This window comes from Emydura macquarii, unplaced genomic scaffold, assembly GCF_026122565.2.
Source record: "Emydura macquarii macquarii isolate MOO-44397 ecotype Brisbane River unplaced genomic scaffold, CSIRO-AGI_Emac_v2 contig_2141, whole genome shotgun sequence".
Taxonomy (NCBI): domain Eukaryota; kingdom Metazoa; phylum Chordata; order Testudines; family Chelidae; genus Emydura; species Emydura macquarii.
The window spans coordinates 81,614-97,945 of NW_027132278.1; the positions used below are offsets into that span (position 1 = coordinate 81,614).

The following is a 16,332-nucleotide window of genomic DNA, read 5'->3' on the forward strand; positions in this document are numbered from 1 at the left end:
GCTGGTTGGGACAGTCAGTGTTAGTCACCTGGACAGGAAGCTGGGGAAGGCTGGGATGGGGAGGCTGGAGAGGGATGAACAAGGGGAACGGGAGGTGAAGGGAAAAGAGCAGGAACCTATCACAGCACATCTCGGTGGCTGGCAGACCTGGCCAGTCCGACACCAATGGTCCAATGTCCTCACTGCTTGTGCTGAGGCCTGGATGTCTTTGAGTCTACAAAGCAAAGTCAGGTTCTCAGTGTGGCTGGGGGGAGAGAAATGAGAAAGAATTGTTCTTAGTGGAGTCTGGGCCTCTCCGGGGGTGGGGGACACAAACCCAGCCTTGTCTCCCTGCATGCTGGGGAGCTGGTGGAGGGATGGTGAATCCTGGGCATGATCTGTCCTCAAGCTCCCCCTGCAGGCAGGGCAACTTTGCCTCAATCCGTGCTCCAGGCTTTGGCTAATCAGCCTCTGAGAACTGCCTGAAATAGCCCAGCCAGCGGGATATAGCACTCAGTGATTTATTGTTTTTAGCGTCTACTTCACCAAGGGAACATTTCGTGGAGAGGCACCGAGAGCAGCTGATTCAGCGAGTCTCCTCACTGGACACAGTCCTGAGTCTGTTACGTGAGGACATGCTGAACGTTGAGGATTTGTGGAACATCCAGGCAGAGGGATCCGACCCAGAGAGAATGCGGAAGCTGTACGAGTTGGTGCCAGGCTGGAACACACTGCGCAAGGACTGGCTCTACTGGGTGCTGACAGTAACAAACCCAGCCCTCATTGAAGAGCTAGAGGGTAAGTAAACGGAGTAAGAAAAAATCTCTGTCCCAGGGGAAGCTGTCTCCCCTAAGCCCAACCCAGTGGGACCACTAGCTCCTCTCTCTGGGATTTTACACCTTGGCTGTCACTGCAGTGTCAGAGCTGGACAAGGAGTTTTAAAGCAGCTCCTTAGGACCAGGACAGGGGAGTTGACCTTTAGTTAACCGCACTAGGGACCACACCTGTATTTACAGAATGGCACCACCACGTTTGCAAACTCCATCTGTCCCCTGAGCTGGCACGTTCACCCCCCTCTACACTCCTTCCCAGAAATCATCCCAAGCTGCCCTGCCCCGTCCAATGTTCCTCCTGGATCATCCCAACACACGTGCTGGGAGCTGCTGGAGCAAGGGCAGAACTTAGTGCTGAACCTAGAGATGTGGTTACCCCAAACAGCCTTGGTTCTGCCCCATCTCTCCCTGCTCTCCCCTGAAGACATTTCATAATGAACTTCACAATCTCATCCTTAGAGTAGAGAGAGATTAATAAATCACTTGCTGATTCACTCAGGTTTTCATGAAAGATCCAGTCCCACCTCTCCCCGTCCCTACAGTGAGAACTTTTCATTGCCTGTCTTAAATTGTTGGATTGTGCTGTGTGGCTGTTAAGGGGCTGCCTGGCCCCGCTCCAGAAGTGTCTGCATTTCAGTGCAGGGTGAGTGATCCCCATCTCGACAGCCTGCAAAGCTCTTGGAGATTCCCCTGGATTAGAGGAGAAATAAAGGAGTTTTGTTATCAAGCACCTGATTATGCCCCATCGTTGCAGCATGCATGGGGAAGCACAAAGGAACTTTAGTTCTCCCTCCCAAACGTGAAGTTACCTGCATTGGGGAGACTCCTACACTGAGTGGGGCAGAGAAGCTGTTTGCTCCGTGTGCCCCTAGGGAGGGACAATGACTTCTGAGGCACCAGCTGTCCCAGAGCTCCCCTTGGGGACAGGGCAGGGTAGTGCAGCTTTGTCCCAATCCCTGTCCAGGGCTGTGGCTGGCCTAGAACAGCTTGAAATAGCACTCATGGATTTATTGTTGCTTTTAGCACCCTTCGGCCCAGCAGAACATTTTGTGATGCGGCATGGAGAGAAGCTGATTCGACGAGTCTCCTTGGTGGACAGAGTCCTGCACCTGCTACATGGGGATGTGCTGAATGATGAGCAATGCCGCAACATCTTGGCGGAGGGATCCAACCTGGAGAGAATGCGGAAGCTGTATGAGTTGGTGCCAGGCTGGGACACGCTGCGCAAGAACCGGCTCTACCGGATGCTGGCAATAACAAACCCAGCCCTCATTGAAGAGCTAGAGGGTAAATAAATGGAGCAAGACGATAACCTTCCCCTGACTTTGCAGGGGGCTGCGCCCCAAATCCAATCCAGAGGGGTCAGTAGTTCCTCTCTCTGGATTTTTGTACCTTGACCATCACCAAAGTGGCAGGGCTGAACAAGGATTTTAAAGCAGCCCTGTACTGCCAGAGCAGGAGCAGCTGCTGAGTTATAAACCCAAGGGGTTATTTAACCACACTAGTGAGTGACCACAACTGTATCTGCAGAATGACACCTCTTCTGCAAGTCTCAGCTGTCTCCTGCACTATCCCTCGCCTCCCTCTACACCCCTTCCCAGAAATCATCCCAACCTGCTCTGCCCCTTCCAACATTCCTCCTGGATCTTCCCAAAGCACATGTGCTGGGAGATGCTGAAGCAAGGGCAGAACTTAGTGCTGAACCTAGAAATGTAGTTACCCCAAACAGCCTTAGCTCTGCCCCATCTCCCCCCACTCTTTACTGAAGCCAGTGACGTTTAAGAATGAACTGCACAGTCGCATCCTTAGGATAAAGAGAGATTAAAAAGTCACTGGCTGATTCACTCAGGATTCTGTGAAAGGTCCAGACTCTACCCCCTTCCTGACAGCTGGAATCCTTCATTTCCTGTCCTAAATTGTGCTGCGTTGTTGTGTAGTTGTGAAAGAGTTGCCAGGCCCTGTCCCAGAAGTGGCTGCATTTCAGTGCAGGGAAGTGATCCCTTTCTCTACCACAGCCTGTAAAGCACTTTGAGATTCTCCTGGGTAAAAGGGACTGGAGAAATTAAGGAGATTATTTTGTTTGTGGAGAAACTTTGCATTGGTCTTTGCATTGCAGAGGACATGAGGGAGTTTCCCACACCTGAGCCATTCTTTTTAGGTGACAAATATGAGGAACTGTTCCAGATTGAGGTGTTATTAGAGGAACTTTGGGAATAAATTGATAAATTAAACAGTAGCAAGTCACCAGCACCAGATAATATTCACCTAAGAGTTCTGGAGGAACTTCAATGTGAAATTGCAGAACTGCTACCTGTGGCATGTAACCTATTATTTAAATCAGCTTCTGTATCAGATGACTGGAAGATAGCTAATGTGACGCCAATTTTAAAAAAAAAGCTTCAGAGGCAATCCCGGCAATTACAGGCCGGTAAGCCTAACTTCAGTACCAGACAAATTGATTGAAACTATAGTAAAGAACAAAATTATTAGGCACACAGATGAACACTATTTGTTGAGGAAGAGGCAACATGGTTTTTGTGAAGGGAAGTCATACCTCACCAATCTACTAGAATTATTTTGAGGGAGTCAACAAGCCCATGGACAAGGGGGATCCAGTGGATATAGTGGACTTTCAGAAACCCTTTGACAAGGTCCCTTACCAAAGGCTCTTAAGCAAAGTAAGCAGTCATGGGATGAGAGGGAAGGTCCTCTCCTGAATCAGTAATTGGTTAACAGATAGGAAACAAAGGGTAGGAATAAATGGTCAGGTTTCAGAATGGAGAGAGGTAAATAGTGGTGTTCCCCAGGGGTCTGTACTGGGTCCCGGGCTGTTCCACATATTCATAAAAGATCTGGAAAAAGGGGCAAACGTGAGGAGGCAAATTTTGCAGACAATATAAAATTACTCAAGATAGTTTAGTCCAAAGCAGACCACGAAGAGTTGCAAAGAAATCTCACTAAACTGGGCAACAAAATGGCAGAAGAAATCCAATGTTAATAAATGCAAAGTAATGCACATTGGAAAACATAATCCCAACTATACATAGAAAATGATAGGGTCAAAATTAGCTGTTAACACTCGAAAAAGAGATGTAGGAGTCATTGTGAATAGTTCTCTGAAAACATCTGCTTGATGTGTAGCAGCAGTCAAAAAAGTTAATAGAATGTTGGGAACCATTAGGAAAGGGATAGATAATAAGACAGAAAATATGATATTGCCTCTATATAAACCCATGGTATGCCCATGATTTGCCCACATCTTAAATACTAATGGCCTCATTTAAAAAAAGATATATTGGAGTTAGAAAAGGTACAGAAAAGGGTAACAAAAATTATTAAAGATATGGAACAGCTTCCATATGAGGAGAGATGGGACTTTTCATATTGGAAAAGAGACGATCAAAGGAGGATATGATAAAGGTCTATAAAATCATGGCTGGTGTAGAGAAAGTGAATAAGGAAATGTTATTTAATCCTTCAAATAACACAAGAACTAGGGGTCACCCAATGAAATTAATGGGCATCACGATTCAGAAAAGAACTAGATAAGTTCATGGAGGATGGGTCCATCAATGGTTATTAACCAGGCTGGATGGGGATGCAACCCCATGCTCTGGTGTTCCTAGCCTCCTGATTACCAGAAGCTGGAAGTGGGCGAAGCGATGGATCTGTTCATTGCCTGTTCTGTTCATTCCGTCTGAAGCAGCTGGCCATGGCCTCTGTAGGAAGACAGGATACTGGGCTAGAGGGACCATTGGTCTGAGCCTCTAGGGTCTTTCTTATCAAGGACCAGATTGTGCCCCATCCCTGCAGTGTGTGTGTGTTTGGGGGGTAAAAAGGAGCTTTCAGTCATACGCCCTGCACCAGCCCCAACCCCTGTGCTGAGTGGAGCAGAGAAGCTGTGCCCCTCGGGAAGGATGGTAAACTCTGAGGTGTGATCTGTCCTGGAGCTGCCCCTGGGGGCAGGGCAGCTTCACCCCAAACCCAGATCAGGGTTCTAGGTAAACGGCTCTGGGTAGCGGTCTGAAATAACATGACGGTCCAGGTCAGCAATTCCAGGCAGTTTAATTTTGAAACATCTCACTTTTCAGGGGAACATTTTGTTGAGCGACATCGCGTGCTGCTGATTTGGCGAGCGTCCAGGGTGGACGAAGTCCTGGCTCAGCTCGGCAGGGATGTACTGGATGATGAGCAGTCTCGGAGGATCTGAACCGACCCAGTGAGGATGAGGAAGCTGTACGAGCTGGTGCCCAGCTGGGAGACAGGGCACAAGAACCGGCTCTACCAGGTGCTGAAAGTAACAGACAGAGCCCTCATCGAAGAGCTGGAGGGTAAGAAATTGTAATGACAATAACAACCTCCCTGGCACGCCCAGAGGACGGCCCATCCCAGAGGGGGCACTGGCTCCTCTCTTCTTTGCCCATCATTATGATATCAGGGCTGGACAAGGCTACTAACACGCCTCTTAGTGCTGGGGCAGGACTCGGTAAGATTAACCCTTATTTAACTGTTCTGGGGTCCCAGAGAGAAGAGGGGGTTCCCCCGGGGTGGGTGACTGTGGGAGCTGGGTTGGGACTCTTATGGGCTGAGGAAGAGGCCGGCAGGATCCCAGGCATGGGAGGTGATTTCCATGTCCTGTTACAACACCCCAACTCTGAGATCTCCTCTGTTTTAATGCGTTTATTCTCACATCCTGTCTCCCACTCGCTCTCTCCCCTGCAGGAGCTGGTGGATCAGAGCAAAAGCCCTCTGCTAGCGCCAGTGCAGGCACTACAGGTGAGCCAAATCTCCCAGCAGGATTTACCCTTGGTTAACTGCACGGAGGGGCTCAGCGTATTCACCCACAGAGCGTCACAGCTTCTAAAATCTTCCAGCAAGAGGCCAGGCCTTCTCCCTGCTGCTCCCTGCATCCTAAAGTCCTTCCCACTGCCCCCACCCCTTGCTGGCAGGCTCCACTGTGATGGGTGCTGGACAGCTCCCAAATAAGAGAAAGAGCTCCAGTCTACCAGACAGGACAGAGGGCTGGGAAACGGGGATGGTCTGAGGTTGGGGGGGATACAACACCCAGGCCCATCAGAATGGTTGTTGGCAATTGGCACATTAGTGTGCCAAGTCTTTTGTTTCTGTTTAATTTTGGGGCAGGGTTTCATTAGGAGGGGACCAGCTAAATGGAGAGAGAATGGCAGAGAGAGAGAAAGGGGGATGGAGGGGAGAGACGGAGAAGTTGGAGAGGAGCAGGGAAGGCAGGGAGAGTGAGGCAGCTGGGAAGTTACTGTGTGTGGCAGGAGGAACAAACAGCCAGTGAGCAGCTGCCCTCTCCTCAAATCCCACTGCCGTCCAGGTAAGGCCGTCCACCAGTCTGTCTATTCAATGGCAAAAAATGAGCTCAGGGCAGAGTTAAGGTTGCTCAATGGAATGTCATTCCCTTGCAGAACACTCAAACTTCTGAAAACCAGGAAATGCCCAGCTATGGTACATGCCTTGCAACCTTAACTCTGCCTCTCACTGAATGCTTTAAAAGACAAAAAGGAAAATAAAAACGTTGCCCAGGCCACCTTCCCTCTGCCCTCTTGAGCAATGTGTCCACATGCACCCGGCACATATCACACTGCCCCTTGGCACAAGAAGATTCAGGTGGCTCCAGATCCTGGCAAACATGCACACGCTTAGCCAGCTCCCCAGAAAGAAAACCACACGGCTACAATTTAAGAACCACTTCACAGCCTGTGACTCCCTTACCCCGAGGGTACGTCTACATGTGAGCTGGGAGGTGTGATTCCCAGCTCACATAAACATACCCGCCCTGGCTCTGTTCAAACTAGCGCACTAAAAATAGCAGTGTGGCTGGGGTAGTACAGGCAGCAGCTCCAGCTAGCCACACGCATACATACTCAGCGGCCAGGAGGATTTGTACATGGGCAGCTAGCCTGAGCTGCCACTTGGGCTACCCTGGCGACGCTGCTATCTTTAACAAATGAGTGCGGGTACATCTACACAAGCTGGGACTCTCAGCACCCAGCTCCAGCGCAGACGTACCAATGCCCCCGGGATATCATTTCACCCTGCACTTTCACCAGCCCATCATTAAAGCATCAGAAACCTCTTACACTCCACCGCATTGCTGACAATGTCCTTTTTGCCCCACCACGGGCATAACCTCTGCATCAAAGTGATGCCTATTGGATCCTGCAGGTATCCATGCACCTCTTCCCTTTCCTCACACGTGAGAGGTACAAAACACAGATCTCCTCACATCACAGCCACAGCTTTGTCACCCAGCTCAATGGAATCCACCCATGGCCTGATCTCACAAACACACCTGTACCAAGCAGGTCCAGCTACTGCCTCCCCCAGCTAGCGTAGGCACAGCCGACACGCTGACTGCACCAGGAGAACACAGTGAAGGGGGAGTGGACAATTTCAGAGGTGCAGAGTGGCTGTTTCCTCCATGCAACCCTGAGGCGCAAGCTATATCCACGTGGTCAAGAAAGGGCAGGGAGGAGCAGGGGTTCTGGCCCTGTTCCCACTGGTCCATGGAGCTGGTTGGGTGCGACAGGAAGCCGGCAGCCCCATCCAAAGGGACTATGCAGCTGCACGTCCCCCTGTGTGCCAGGGAGCTGGGGGAGGGGCAGTGATTCCTGAGACATGATCTGTCTTGGAGCTCCCCCGGGGGCAGGGAACAGCTCCCATAGCTTGGCCATTAATCCCAGTTATTCATAGGTTTTTGTGCCTCTTTCCCTAGGGGAACATTTTGTTGAGCGGCACCAAGAGCAGCTGATCCAACGAGTCTCCTCGGTGGACCAAGTCCTGGATCTGCTCCGCAGGGATGTACTGACGCCTGAGAAATATCGGAGCATCAGGATCTACCCAGAGACCATGCGGAAGCTGTATGATCTGGTGCAGCCCTGGGACAGGAAGCTCAAGGACAGGCTGTACCAGGCACTTAAGGAAACAAACAGAGCCCTCGTCGAAGAGCTAGAGGGTAAATATATTGAGTAAAGAAAATAATCTCTCCCTCTGCTGCTGGGTTGCACCCTGTGCCCAGCGCAGAGGGGACCCTGGCTCCACTCTCTGGGTGTTTATCCCTTACCCATCACTGCGGTATCAGAGCACGACACAGATTATGAAGCAGCCCCCTAGTACTTGGGGCATTACAAATCACCCAGTCGCATTAACTCTCCGCTGACTGCACTCGTGACTATGAGCAGGTTTATAGCACAGCCCAGCTTCTGAACCGAAATCATCTCGCCTCGGCCTACCCCTTCCGGTGTTCCTCCTGGCCTGTCCCATTACACGGGCGCTGGGAGCTGCTGTTGTGGTCACTGAATGAGGGCCAGGGACTCTGCCTTGCTTGCCTGCACTGGAACATCTGGCTGGTCTCTGCTGCATCCCTCTTATTTTCACTGTCTCTCTTGCCCACAGAGGCAGGTTGTTATTACTAATGCCTCTTCAGGCGGCCTCTCCACGGTCCTGCAAGGCACCTGAGCCGTGAGCTGCCAGATCTTCTGGGGAGCCACAGCATCCGTTCCGGCCCCTCACTTTGCATGCTGGAGGGATTGAAGGGTATAAAATTGTGAGTGACCCCAGGTGCCCTTCAGTGCCCTCTCACCGCCAGAGACACTGGAAGCGCAGATCACACAGTGCTCTTGACGCTGCCCTGGTTGTTTTTTCTTTCTTTCTTTCTTTCCCACCCTTTGGGGGCAAATTTTGTTTGCAGTGAGCTAGACTGTATCTATCCAAGGGCCTTATCTGGCCCCCTGAGCCTCAGTATCTGAGCGCTTCACAGTTCTTGATGTATTTATCCCACAACACCACTGGGGGGCAGGGCAGGGCTGTTATCCCCATTGTACAGACAATAAGGCTACATCGGAGAGGTGTGATTCCCAGCTCACATAGACATACCCTGATCGAGCTAGAGTGGGTGTATTTTAGCAGTGTAGTTGGTGCTATCTCCTCAAATATGTCCCTGCCTGGCCCCCTTGGCCATGCCCTCGGACAGCTAGCCCACGCTACTGCAGCAACGTTGCTCTTTTTAGCATTACACCAAGGAGCTCGGGGAAACAAGCCAGTCCCAGCACGGTGGGGGGAACCAGCCTAGTCCTTGAGAGAAGATAATTTCTCCATATTTTAGTCCTTAGTGAGATGTACTAAGAAACTACAGAAAGTGCCATTAGGTTTGTTCCTCCAAGGTTGCAGCCCCAGTTCCCTCACAGACACTTTCCTTCTACTCCAGTCAAACAAGCTCTTGTATGCTTTCCCTCACATTGCTCTCCTTCACAGAGCGTTGCTAAAGATCCAATGGGACCAAGCCCATGCTGATAGCCCCAGCGTGGCCTCGGCCTCACAGGTTCTCCACTCTCACGGCTCTGACAGAAGAAGCTCCAATATCACTTCCTGCGACCCAGACATCGTATCTCAGGCTCACGGTGGTTTGCTCCACCCAGATCTGCGGGTCCTTCATTTAGCAGCCTGGAGGCTCATGGCTAGATCCCAGAGAGGAGTCTTGCTCGAAACAGGTCTGGGATGTACTGTTAAATAGTAGGAAGCTCTTCACCAGGGCTACGTACATCTCGAAAGCAGAAGCAATCCTTCATCTGGTCTTGTCAGTCTAAGCTTTTGCCGACCTGCTTTTCAATTCAGCACACCCTGGACTATCTGTTGTACCCGAAACATCAAGGGTTGGCAGTTAGTTCTGTCACATTCCACTTGCAAGTCATACTGGCTTTCCACCCTCGGATTGACTGGTGGTGGAGCACCATTCTAATAGCCTGTCAGGCAGATTTTTGAAAGGCCTGGAAAGGTTGTATCCACAGAGACAAGACCCTGTTCCTCTGCGGGATTTAAACTGAGTTTTGTGAAGGCTTTTGAGACCCTCATTTGAACCTTCAATTACGTGCTCTTTACTACACCTGTCAATTAAGGTGGCTTTTTTGGTAGGCATCCCTTCAGCCAGGAGACTGGTGGAATTGAATGCGCTGGTGTCTGAACCTCCTTATACAGTTTTATTTAAGGACAAAGTCAATCTACACCCTCATCTGAGGTTTCCCTCTAAAGTGGTATCTAACTTCCATATCAACCAGGTGATTTATTCACCTATGTTTTACTGCTCCCGAGTAGGTAAGAGAGGGATGTGAGACGGGCCTTGGCGTTTTACATTGACAGTATTAAACGGTTCCGTTTATCAGCCCAGCTGTTCGTTGTGCTCACAGACAGGATGAAAGTTCTCCCAGTCTCGTCTCAGTGAATTTGTCATGAATACACTCCTGTATTCACTTATGGGATGCCCTGGCTGACCCCGCTAAGCAAAGTAACTTTGCATTCAACAAGGTTGCAAGTGGCCTCTGCAGCATCCTATCCAGGGTGTTTTTAGAGCGGCAACTTGGTCTTCATTGCACACGTTTGCATCCCGTTATGCCATCGCTCAGCAGTCTGGAGACGATGCTACATTTGAGCGAGTTGTCCCCCAGTCTTTATTCAGACAGACTCCCATCCCTCCCCTTGCTTTTATGGCTTGGGAGTCACGAAGAGCGAAACCCATCTGTGCAATCACTCACAGAAGAAAAACCGGTTACTAACTTGTTCCATAACTGTTCTTTGAGACGTGTTGCACACGTCCGTTCCAGAGCCTGCCCTCCTGTCCCTCTGCCTTGGAGTTTTCTGGAAAGAAGGAAATGATGGGGGTCAAGGGTGGATCTGCCTTTATACTGGCACACAGTGGTGAGTGAAGGCAGAGGATGCTTAAGCTGCCCTGACGGATACTGCTGAAGGAAAAATTTCTGATGACGGTGTATGGGACGGACACCTCCCAAGAGTGGAACAGACAGGTGCAACACATCTCGAAGAACAACCAGTACAGAACAGCTTAGTAACCACTTTTCCATTAACAAGGTATCACCATTGATAAAACCAAAAACATAGACAAACTCCACAGAATGTAGCACATTCCATAATGTGGAACGAGGGGTGAGCACACTTATAATTAAGGGTATGATTTTGTCAGGAAGATCACTGTGACTTTAACGGACCTCCATGACTTCTTTGCTTCAGCCCCCACCACTACTGCCCCAGTGTTGTAGGATCTGTCAGCCCCCGTAGCCCTGAGACTCAAGCTGTTAGCTGCCCATGCCCCCGTCCTCCCACCGTGTGCGTGCGTGGCAGGACTCCAACAGTCAGTCTCCCCTCATGCACGGAAAGGTCACGGGGTTCTGTGAATTTTTGTTTATTGCTACGATCTGTCCATGACTTTTACTAATAATAACCGTGGCAAAATCTGCACCTTATTTATAATGCATGTAAATGAAGCTGACCTGAGCTGGATTTTCGCATGCTCTCCTGGAGGTGGAGCGGAGGGTCTCATTTCTCTGGGCCTTTTAGCTCTGGGGCTCCCAGAGAGACCCTCTAACTCCGCAACTTCGTTTTTTAATTCTCTCCATCTCAGGAGAACATTTTGTCGACCGGCACCGAGAGCAGCTGATCCAGCGAGTTTCCAATGTGGACGAAGTCTTGCCTTGGGTTTTGCCACGTGGGAGCATCAGAACTGAGGACACCGACTCAGAGAAGATGCGGAAGCTGTTTGAGCTGGTGCCGTGCTGGGACAGAAGAAATAAGGACTCGCTCCACAAGTTTCTAAAAGAAACAAACAGAGCCCTCATCGAAGAGCTAGAGGGTAAATGAATGGAATCAAGAAAATATCCTTCCCCTGCACCCATACCGGCCTGCACCCTGAGCGCATCTCAGAGGGGTCATTACTTTAGCTCTTTAGGTCTTTACACATCAAGCGTCACAGTGGTATTGGGCTGGACAAGGATTTTAAAGCAGCCCCCGCAGGGCAGGAGCTGTGGCTGATGTATAAATTGACATGGGGCATTAACCCTTAGCTAACCACACGAGGACCCATGAGCGTATTCACAGAATAGTGCTGCATTTGCAAATTCCAGCTGTTCCCTGAGCCAGCCTTCTCCCAACTGCCTCACCTCCCTCTGCACCCCTCCCTGAAATCACCCCAATCTGCCCTGCCCCTCCCAATATTCCTCTTTGAATGATCATCCCAATACGCAGGTGCTGGGAGCTGCTGAAGCAAAGACAGAAGTTAGTGCTGCACCTAGATATGCAATTTCCCCAAACAGCATTAATGCTGCCGCATCTCCCATCTCCCCCGCAGTCACCATTGGACCCAGAGACACGTCTGTGATCTGTGTCTCTGTTGGGGGACTTACCCATCTCTCTCTACCCTGTTGCTGCAGCCAGGAGTCCAGCCAGGGTCCGATCCTGCCTTCCCAACAGCCAAAATCTGCTCCCTGTAATTCCTATCTGAAATTCTTGTGCAATGTTGTTGGTTGGTTGTGAAAGAGCTTCCATGCCCTGCCCCAGAGGTGGCTGCATTTTTGTACTAGGTGAGCAGTCCCCATCTCCACCACCAGTGCAGCTCTTTGGGAGCCATCTGGAGAAGAGGGACTGGAGAAGTAAAGGAGTTTTGTTACCAGGCCCACATGGTGCCCAGTCCCTGCAGGGCGCATGGGGAGCACCAAGAGACCTTCTCTCCTCGTCTACCCTGTGCAGGCACCTGGCACAGCAGTGAGGGGAGCAAGGAGGCTGCTTCCCCCATGTGACCCTGGGCACAATCCACCCCATATCACCAGTAAAGGGCAGGGAGGTGGGGCTATGGCTCTGCCCTCCCGGCCGATGGAGCTGGCAGGGTGTAGTGAGGAAGCAGATGGGGAGCAAAGGGATTGTGCAGCTGGCATGTCCTCCTGTGTGCTGGGGAGCTGGGGGAGGGGCTGTGACCCTTGAGACACAATCCACCCTGCAGCGCCCCCTGGTGGCAGGGCAGCTTTGCCCCAGCCGCTGCTCAAGGCTCTGGGTAAACGGCCCCAAGGAACAACCTGTGGACGGGGTCAGTAATTCCCAGCATTGGTTTTTGTTTTGATGTGTCCCTCTATTCAGGGGAACACTTTGTCGACCAGCATCGAGAGCAGCTGATCCAGCGAGTCTCCAGTGTGGATATTCTGTGCAGGAGAGTGCTGGGCAAGGAGCAGTCCCGGAGCGTTGTAACCGACCCAGTGAAGATGAGGAAGCTGTACGAGCTAGTGCCGCACTGGGACACCGGGCACAAGGACCAGCTCCACCAGGCGCTGAGGGCCACAAACCAAGCCCTTGTCAAGGAGCTGGAGGGTAAGTAACTGGCACAAAGTAAATTGCATCCCCAGGGGGCTGCACGCCAAACCCATCCTAGGAGGGCTGCGGCCTCATCTCTCTGGGAGTTTATCTCCCACCCATCACTGTGGTATCTGGGCTGGACAAGGATGGGTGCCGGAGAGCTGGGGGCTGGAGCGCTGCCTGTTGGTCTCTAGCTTGATCTTGGTTTTGATCTATAAAGCTCTAAATGCCCTAGGACCACCCTCGCTTCCCCTCTCTCCCTGTGCCACCACACATGTGCTGCCATGACAAAGCTGGAGCCCTTTGCTGGAGGAGAGCGGGCAGCTGGCAGGGCCTTCTGTTCCCTCTCAAGGCCCCGTCCCCTTGGGACTCGTTCCATAGATCTGGAGTAGCCCCAGTGTAGCAGCCTGGAGATCGGGCGTGGGGCTGCAGGTGGGCCCCTGCCTCACTTGGGCATTAAGATGTCCATGCAGCCTCTCTAGCATTAAAGAGCTCCCTCTCTGCAGGGACAGAAAACAGAGACAGGAAAACATAAAGGAAAGCTCCAGTCAGCTGCTCCATCAGAAACTTTCCCCATGCGATAATCAGGTGTCTGTCTCACCCCCCTAACGCTGGAGCTCCCTGCCTGGAGCTTGGGTCTCTGTGGGGTGTTTGGCCAGATGCCGGCCTTCCCCTGGTGGGTGTTGCTCTTTGTAGCTCCCCACAAGGTCCCGCACCCAAGTCGTTCTCCTAGGCTGCTCCGGTCCCTCACCTGGGAGCCCTTTCATTCACAGCCTTGCCCTGTTTCCTGGAGCCTCTGTTCTCCAGGGAGGCCCCACTGGGAACAGCTTCCTGACCAGCTCCCTTGAGGCATCTCTCTCCTTAGGAGTGTCCTGTTTCCTGGAGCCCTATGCCTGAGCCTTTGTGAGCCTTGTATGAGGCCCATAGGCTCCTAATTAACTGCCACCCAGCCACCGGGTAACTAACAACTCACAGCTGGATCTGGGATGGCTCGTTCTCCTTAGCAGAGGTCCTCCTTGGGCCCTGTCCAAGAGGAGGTGGGTGCTGGGTCCGGCTGGGAAATAAAGGGGTTGGACTCTGGGGATAGTCTAGTCGAGTGGATCAATTAATTTCCATTCTATTGATGTCATCGCTGGGTATTGGAGCTACTCTGTTTGTTTCTGTGGATGTACAGGCTCCCGCAGCATGGCATAGATAAGGGATCCTGCAGAGAGGGAAATGCAAAGAGAAGTAAGGTTGAGAGGCTGAAAGAGAGGGAAGAGGAAGAGATTGAGAAAAGAGGATGGGAAGGAAGACGAACAGAGTGTGGGAATAGCAGTAATCCTAAAGGGAGGATCTTTCCTCACTGAGTGATGCTGGTGGGGACATGAAGGCACTGAACATAAAAGAAACGATTAGTTATTAACTTATTGTGTGAAGGTCAGATTCTCCCTCTGACCTCAGGGCAAACTTCCCGTAGAGATCAGTGGAGGCTGTGTGGTGGATGGAGGGGGAAACGGATTATTTTATTTCCACCCCAGCCCACAGATCATCATTCTCTGTGGAAGTGGGAAGAGGATGCATTTGACAAACTACCCTAAAGGCCTGGGAAGGGGAAGTGAGGAGGCAGGGCCAGGACTGATTGGTAAACCATTAATTCATCACTTTTTAAATCTCTCTCTCTCCCCAGAAGGACATTTTGTCGAGCGGCATCGGGAGCAGCTGATCCAGCAAGTCTCCAGGGTGGATGAAGTCCTGGCTCTGCTGCATGGCGCTTTGTTAGACCCTCAGCAACACAGGAGCATCGCAGCTGAGAAAACCGATCCCGAGAGAATGCGGAAGCTGTATGAGCTGGTGCCGAGCTGGGACAAACTGGATAAGGATTGTTTCTACAGGGTGCTGAGAGCCACCAACAGAGCCCTCGTCAAAGAGCTAGAGGGTAAATCGATGAAATCCCCTTCCCTGCACCCCAGGGGCTGCACCCCAATCCCATCCCTGAGGGGACTCAAGCTCATCTCTCAGAGTTTTTATTCCCTGGCCATCACTGCGCTATTGTGGCAGGAAGAAATGCCAGAACAACAGAACTAAAAGAATGAACCTAGAGATAGCGCGGCAGCTGCAGAAGCAGCCAGTGCTAAGCCAGGGCTCAGTGCTGCAGTACTGGTCCTACCTGAAGCTGAAAACAGAATGCCTTGTCCTCAAAGAAGAGCTAGAGGGTACATAAATGACACCAAGAAAATCTGCTCGCTCTGATCTTTCCTCCCTGAGTGACGCTGGTGGGGACACAAAGGCACTGAACATAAAAGAAACAATTAGTTATTAACGGTTAGTTATTAGAAAAAGCCAGACTGTGCCCTGTCCCCTGAGGGAGCGTGAATGGCACAGAACTGCTTCCTCCCTGTGATTTTGCCACAGAAACTACCCCAAAAGCCTGGGAAGGGGAAGTGAGGAGGCAGGGCCAGGACTGATTGGTAAACCATTAATTCATCACTTTTTAAATCTCTCTCTCTCCCCAGAAGGACATTTTGTCGAGCGGCATCCGGAGCAGCTGATCCAGCAAGTCTCCAGGGTGGATGAAGTCCTGGCTCTGCTTCCTGACACTGTGTTAGACCCTCAGCAACACGGGAGCATCACGGCTGAGAAAGCTGACCCTGAGAAAATGCGGCAGCTGGACGAGCTGGTGCCGAGCTGGAACGAACTGGACAAGGACCGGTTCTACTGGGTGCTGAGAGCCACCAAGAGAGCCCTCATCAAAGAGCTAGAGGGTAAATTGATGGAATCCCCTCCCCTGCTCCCCAGATGCTGCACCCCGATTCCATCCCTGAGGGGACACAAGCTCATCTCTCAGAGTTTTTATTCCCTGACCATCACTGTGCTATTGTGGCCTTTAAAGCAGCCCCTGAGTACCCAGGCCAGAGCATGGGTGAGTTGTGTAAATTGGCCCATAGGATTAACCCGAGCTGCCACACTAGTGACCATGATCTTATTCACAGAATGGCAGCGCTTCTGCAAACACTCGCTGTCCCTGTCCCCGCCCACTCTCAGGTGCTTGACCTCCCTTTACACCCTTTCTCTGAAATCTACTGGGTCTGAGCTACCCCTTCCCACACTCTTCCTGGCTTCTGCTGGATTTGTGTACATAGTGCCCCTATATAAATCCATGGTCCGCCCACACTTTGAATACTGTGTCCGGTTCTGGTCGCCCCGTCTCAGAAAGGACATAGTGGAACTGGAAAAGGTTCAGAGAAGGGTAGCAAGGATGATTGAGGGCATGGAACAGCTTCCGTACGAGGAGAGACTAAAAAGATTAGGGATGTTCATCTTAGAAAAGAGATGACTAAGGGGGAGATGATGGAAGGCTACAAAGTCATGATTGGTGTGGAGA

General features: G+C 51.3%; 4 protein-coding genes across 4 annotated transcripts in view; 3 read left to right on the forward strand and 1 right to left on the reverse strand.

Annotated features, from left to right (window-relative positions):
- The window catches only part of LOC137160140 (zinc finger protein 271-like), a 150,583-nt gene that overhangs the window by 41,119 nt on the left and 93,132 nt on the right, over positions 1-16,332 (reverse strand). The gene's annotated exons all lie outside the window — the stretch shown is intronic.
- LOC137160136 (apoptosis-associated speck-like protein containing a CARD) lies at positions 615-5,132 on the forward strand. The gene is made up of 3 exons (XM_067558574.1): positions 615-777; positions 1,836-2,099; positions 4,904-5,132. Exons 1-3 carry the CDS (start codon positions 615-617, stop codon positions 5,020-5,022), a joined length of 546 nt encoding a protein of 181 aa, XP_067414675.1. The 3' UTR covers positions 5,023-5,132.
- On the forward strand, positions 5,038-13,865 carry LOC137160137 (uncharacterized). The gene is made up of 5 exons (XM_067558575.1): positions 5,038-5,143; positions 5,535-5,588; positions 7,555-7,794; positions 12,756-12,983; positions 13,834-13,865. The coding sequence occupies exons 1-5, from the start codon at positions 5,038-5,040 to the stop codon at positions 13,863-13,865; spliced, it is 660 nt and encodes a 219-aa protein (XP_067414676.1).
- Positions 14,526-16,000, forward strand: LOC137160138 (apoptosis-associated speck-like protein containing a CARD). Its single transcript, XM_067558576.1, has 3 exons — positions 14,526-14,886; positions 15,464-15,712; positions 15,993-16,000. Exons 1-3 carry the CDS (start codon positions 14,526-14,528, stop codon positions 15,998-16,000), a joined length of 618 nt encoding a protein of 205 aa, XP_067414677.1.

What these genes read in the sequence shown, in the direction of transcription:
- LOC137160136 (XM_067558574.1), top strand. Translation starts at nt 615, where the DNA reads ATGCTGAACGTTGAGGATTTGTGGAACATCCAGGCAGAGGGATCCGAC. An exon ending in CCTCATTGAAGAGCTAGAGG is followed by an intron (nt 778 to 1,835) that starts GTAAGTAAACGG and finishes TGTTGCTTTTAG; the next exon opens with CACCCTTCGGCCCAGCAGAA. An exon ending in CCTCATTGAAGAGCTAGAGG is followed by an intron (nt 2,100 to 4,903) that starts GTAAATAAATGG and finishes CTCACTTTTCAG; the next exon opens with GGGAACATTTTGTTGAGCGA.
- LOC137160137 (XM_067558575.1), top strand. Translation starts at nt 5,038, where the DNA reads ATGAGGAAGCTGTACGAGCTGGTGCCCAGCTGGGAGACAGGGCACAAG. An exon ending in CCTCATCGAAGAGCTGGAGG is followed by an intron (nt 5,144 to 5,534) that starts GTAAGAAATTGT and finishes TCTCCCCTGCAG; the next exon opens with GAGCTGGTGGATCAGAGCAA. An exon ending in CCTTGTCAAGGAGCTGGAGG is followed by an intron (nt 12,984 to 13,833) that starts GTAAGTAACTGG and finishes CTCTCTCCTTAG; the next exon opens with GAGTGTCCTGTTTCCTGGAG.
- LOC137160138 (XM_067558576.1), top strand. Translation starts at nt 14,526, where the DNA reads ATGCATTTGACAAACTACCCTAAAGGCCTGGGAAGGGGAAGTGAGGAG. An exon ending in CCTCGTCAAAGAGCTAGAGG is followed by an intron (nt 14,887 to 15,463) that starts GTAAATCGATGA and finishes CTCTCTCCCCAG; the next exon opens with AAGGACATTTTGTCGAGCGG.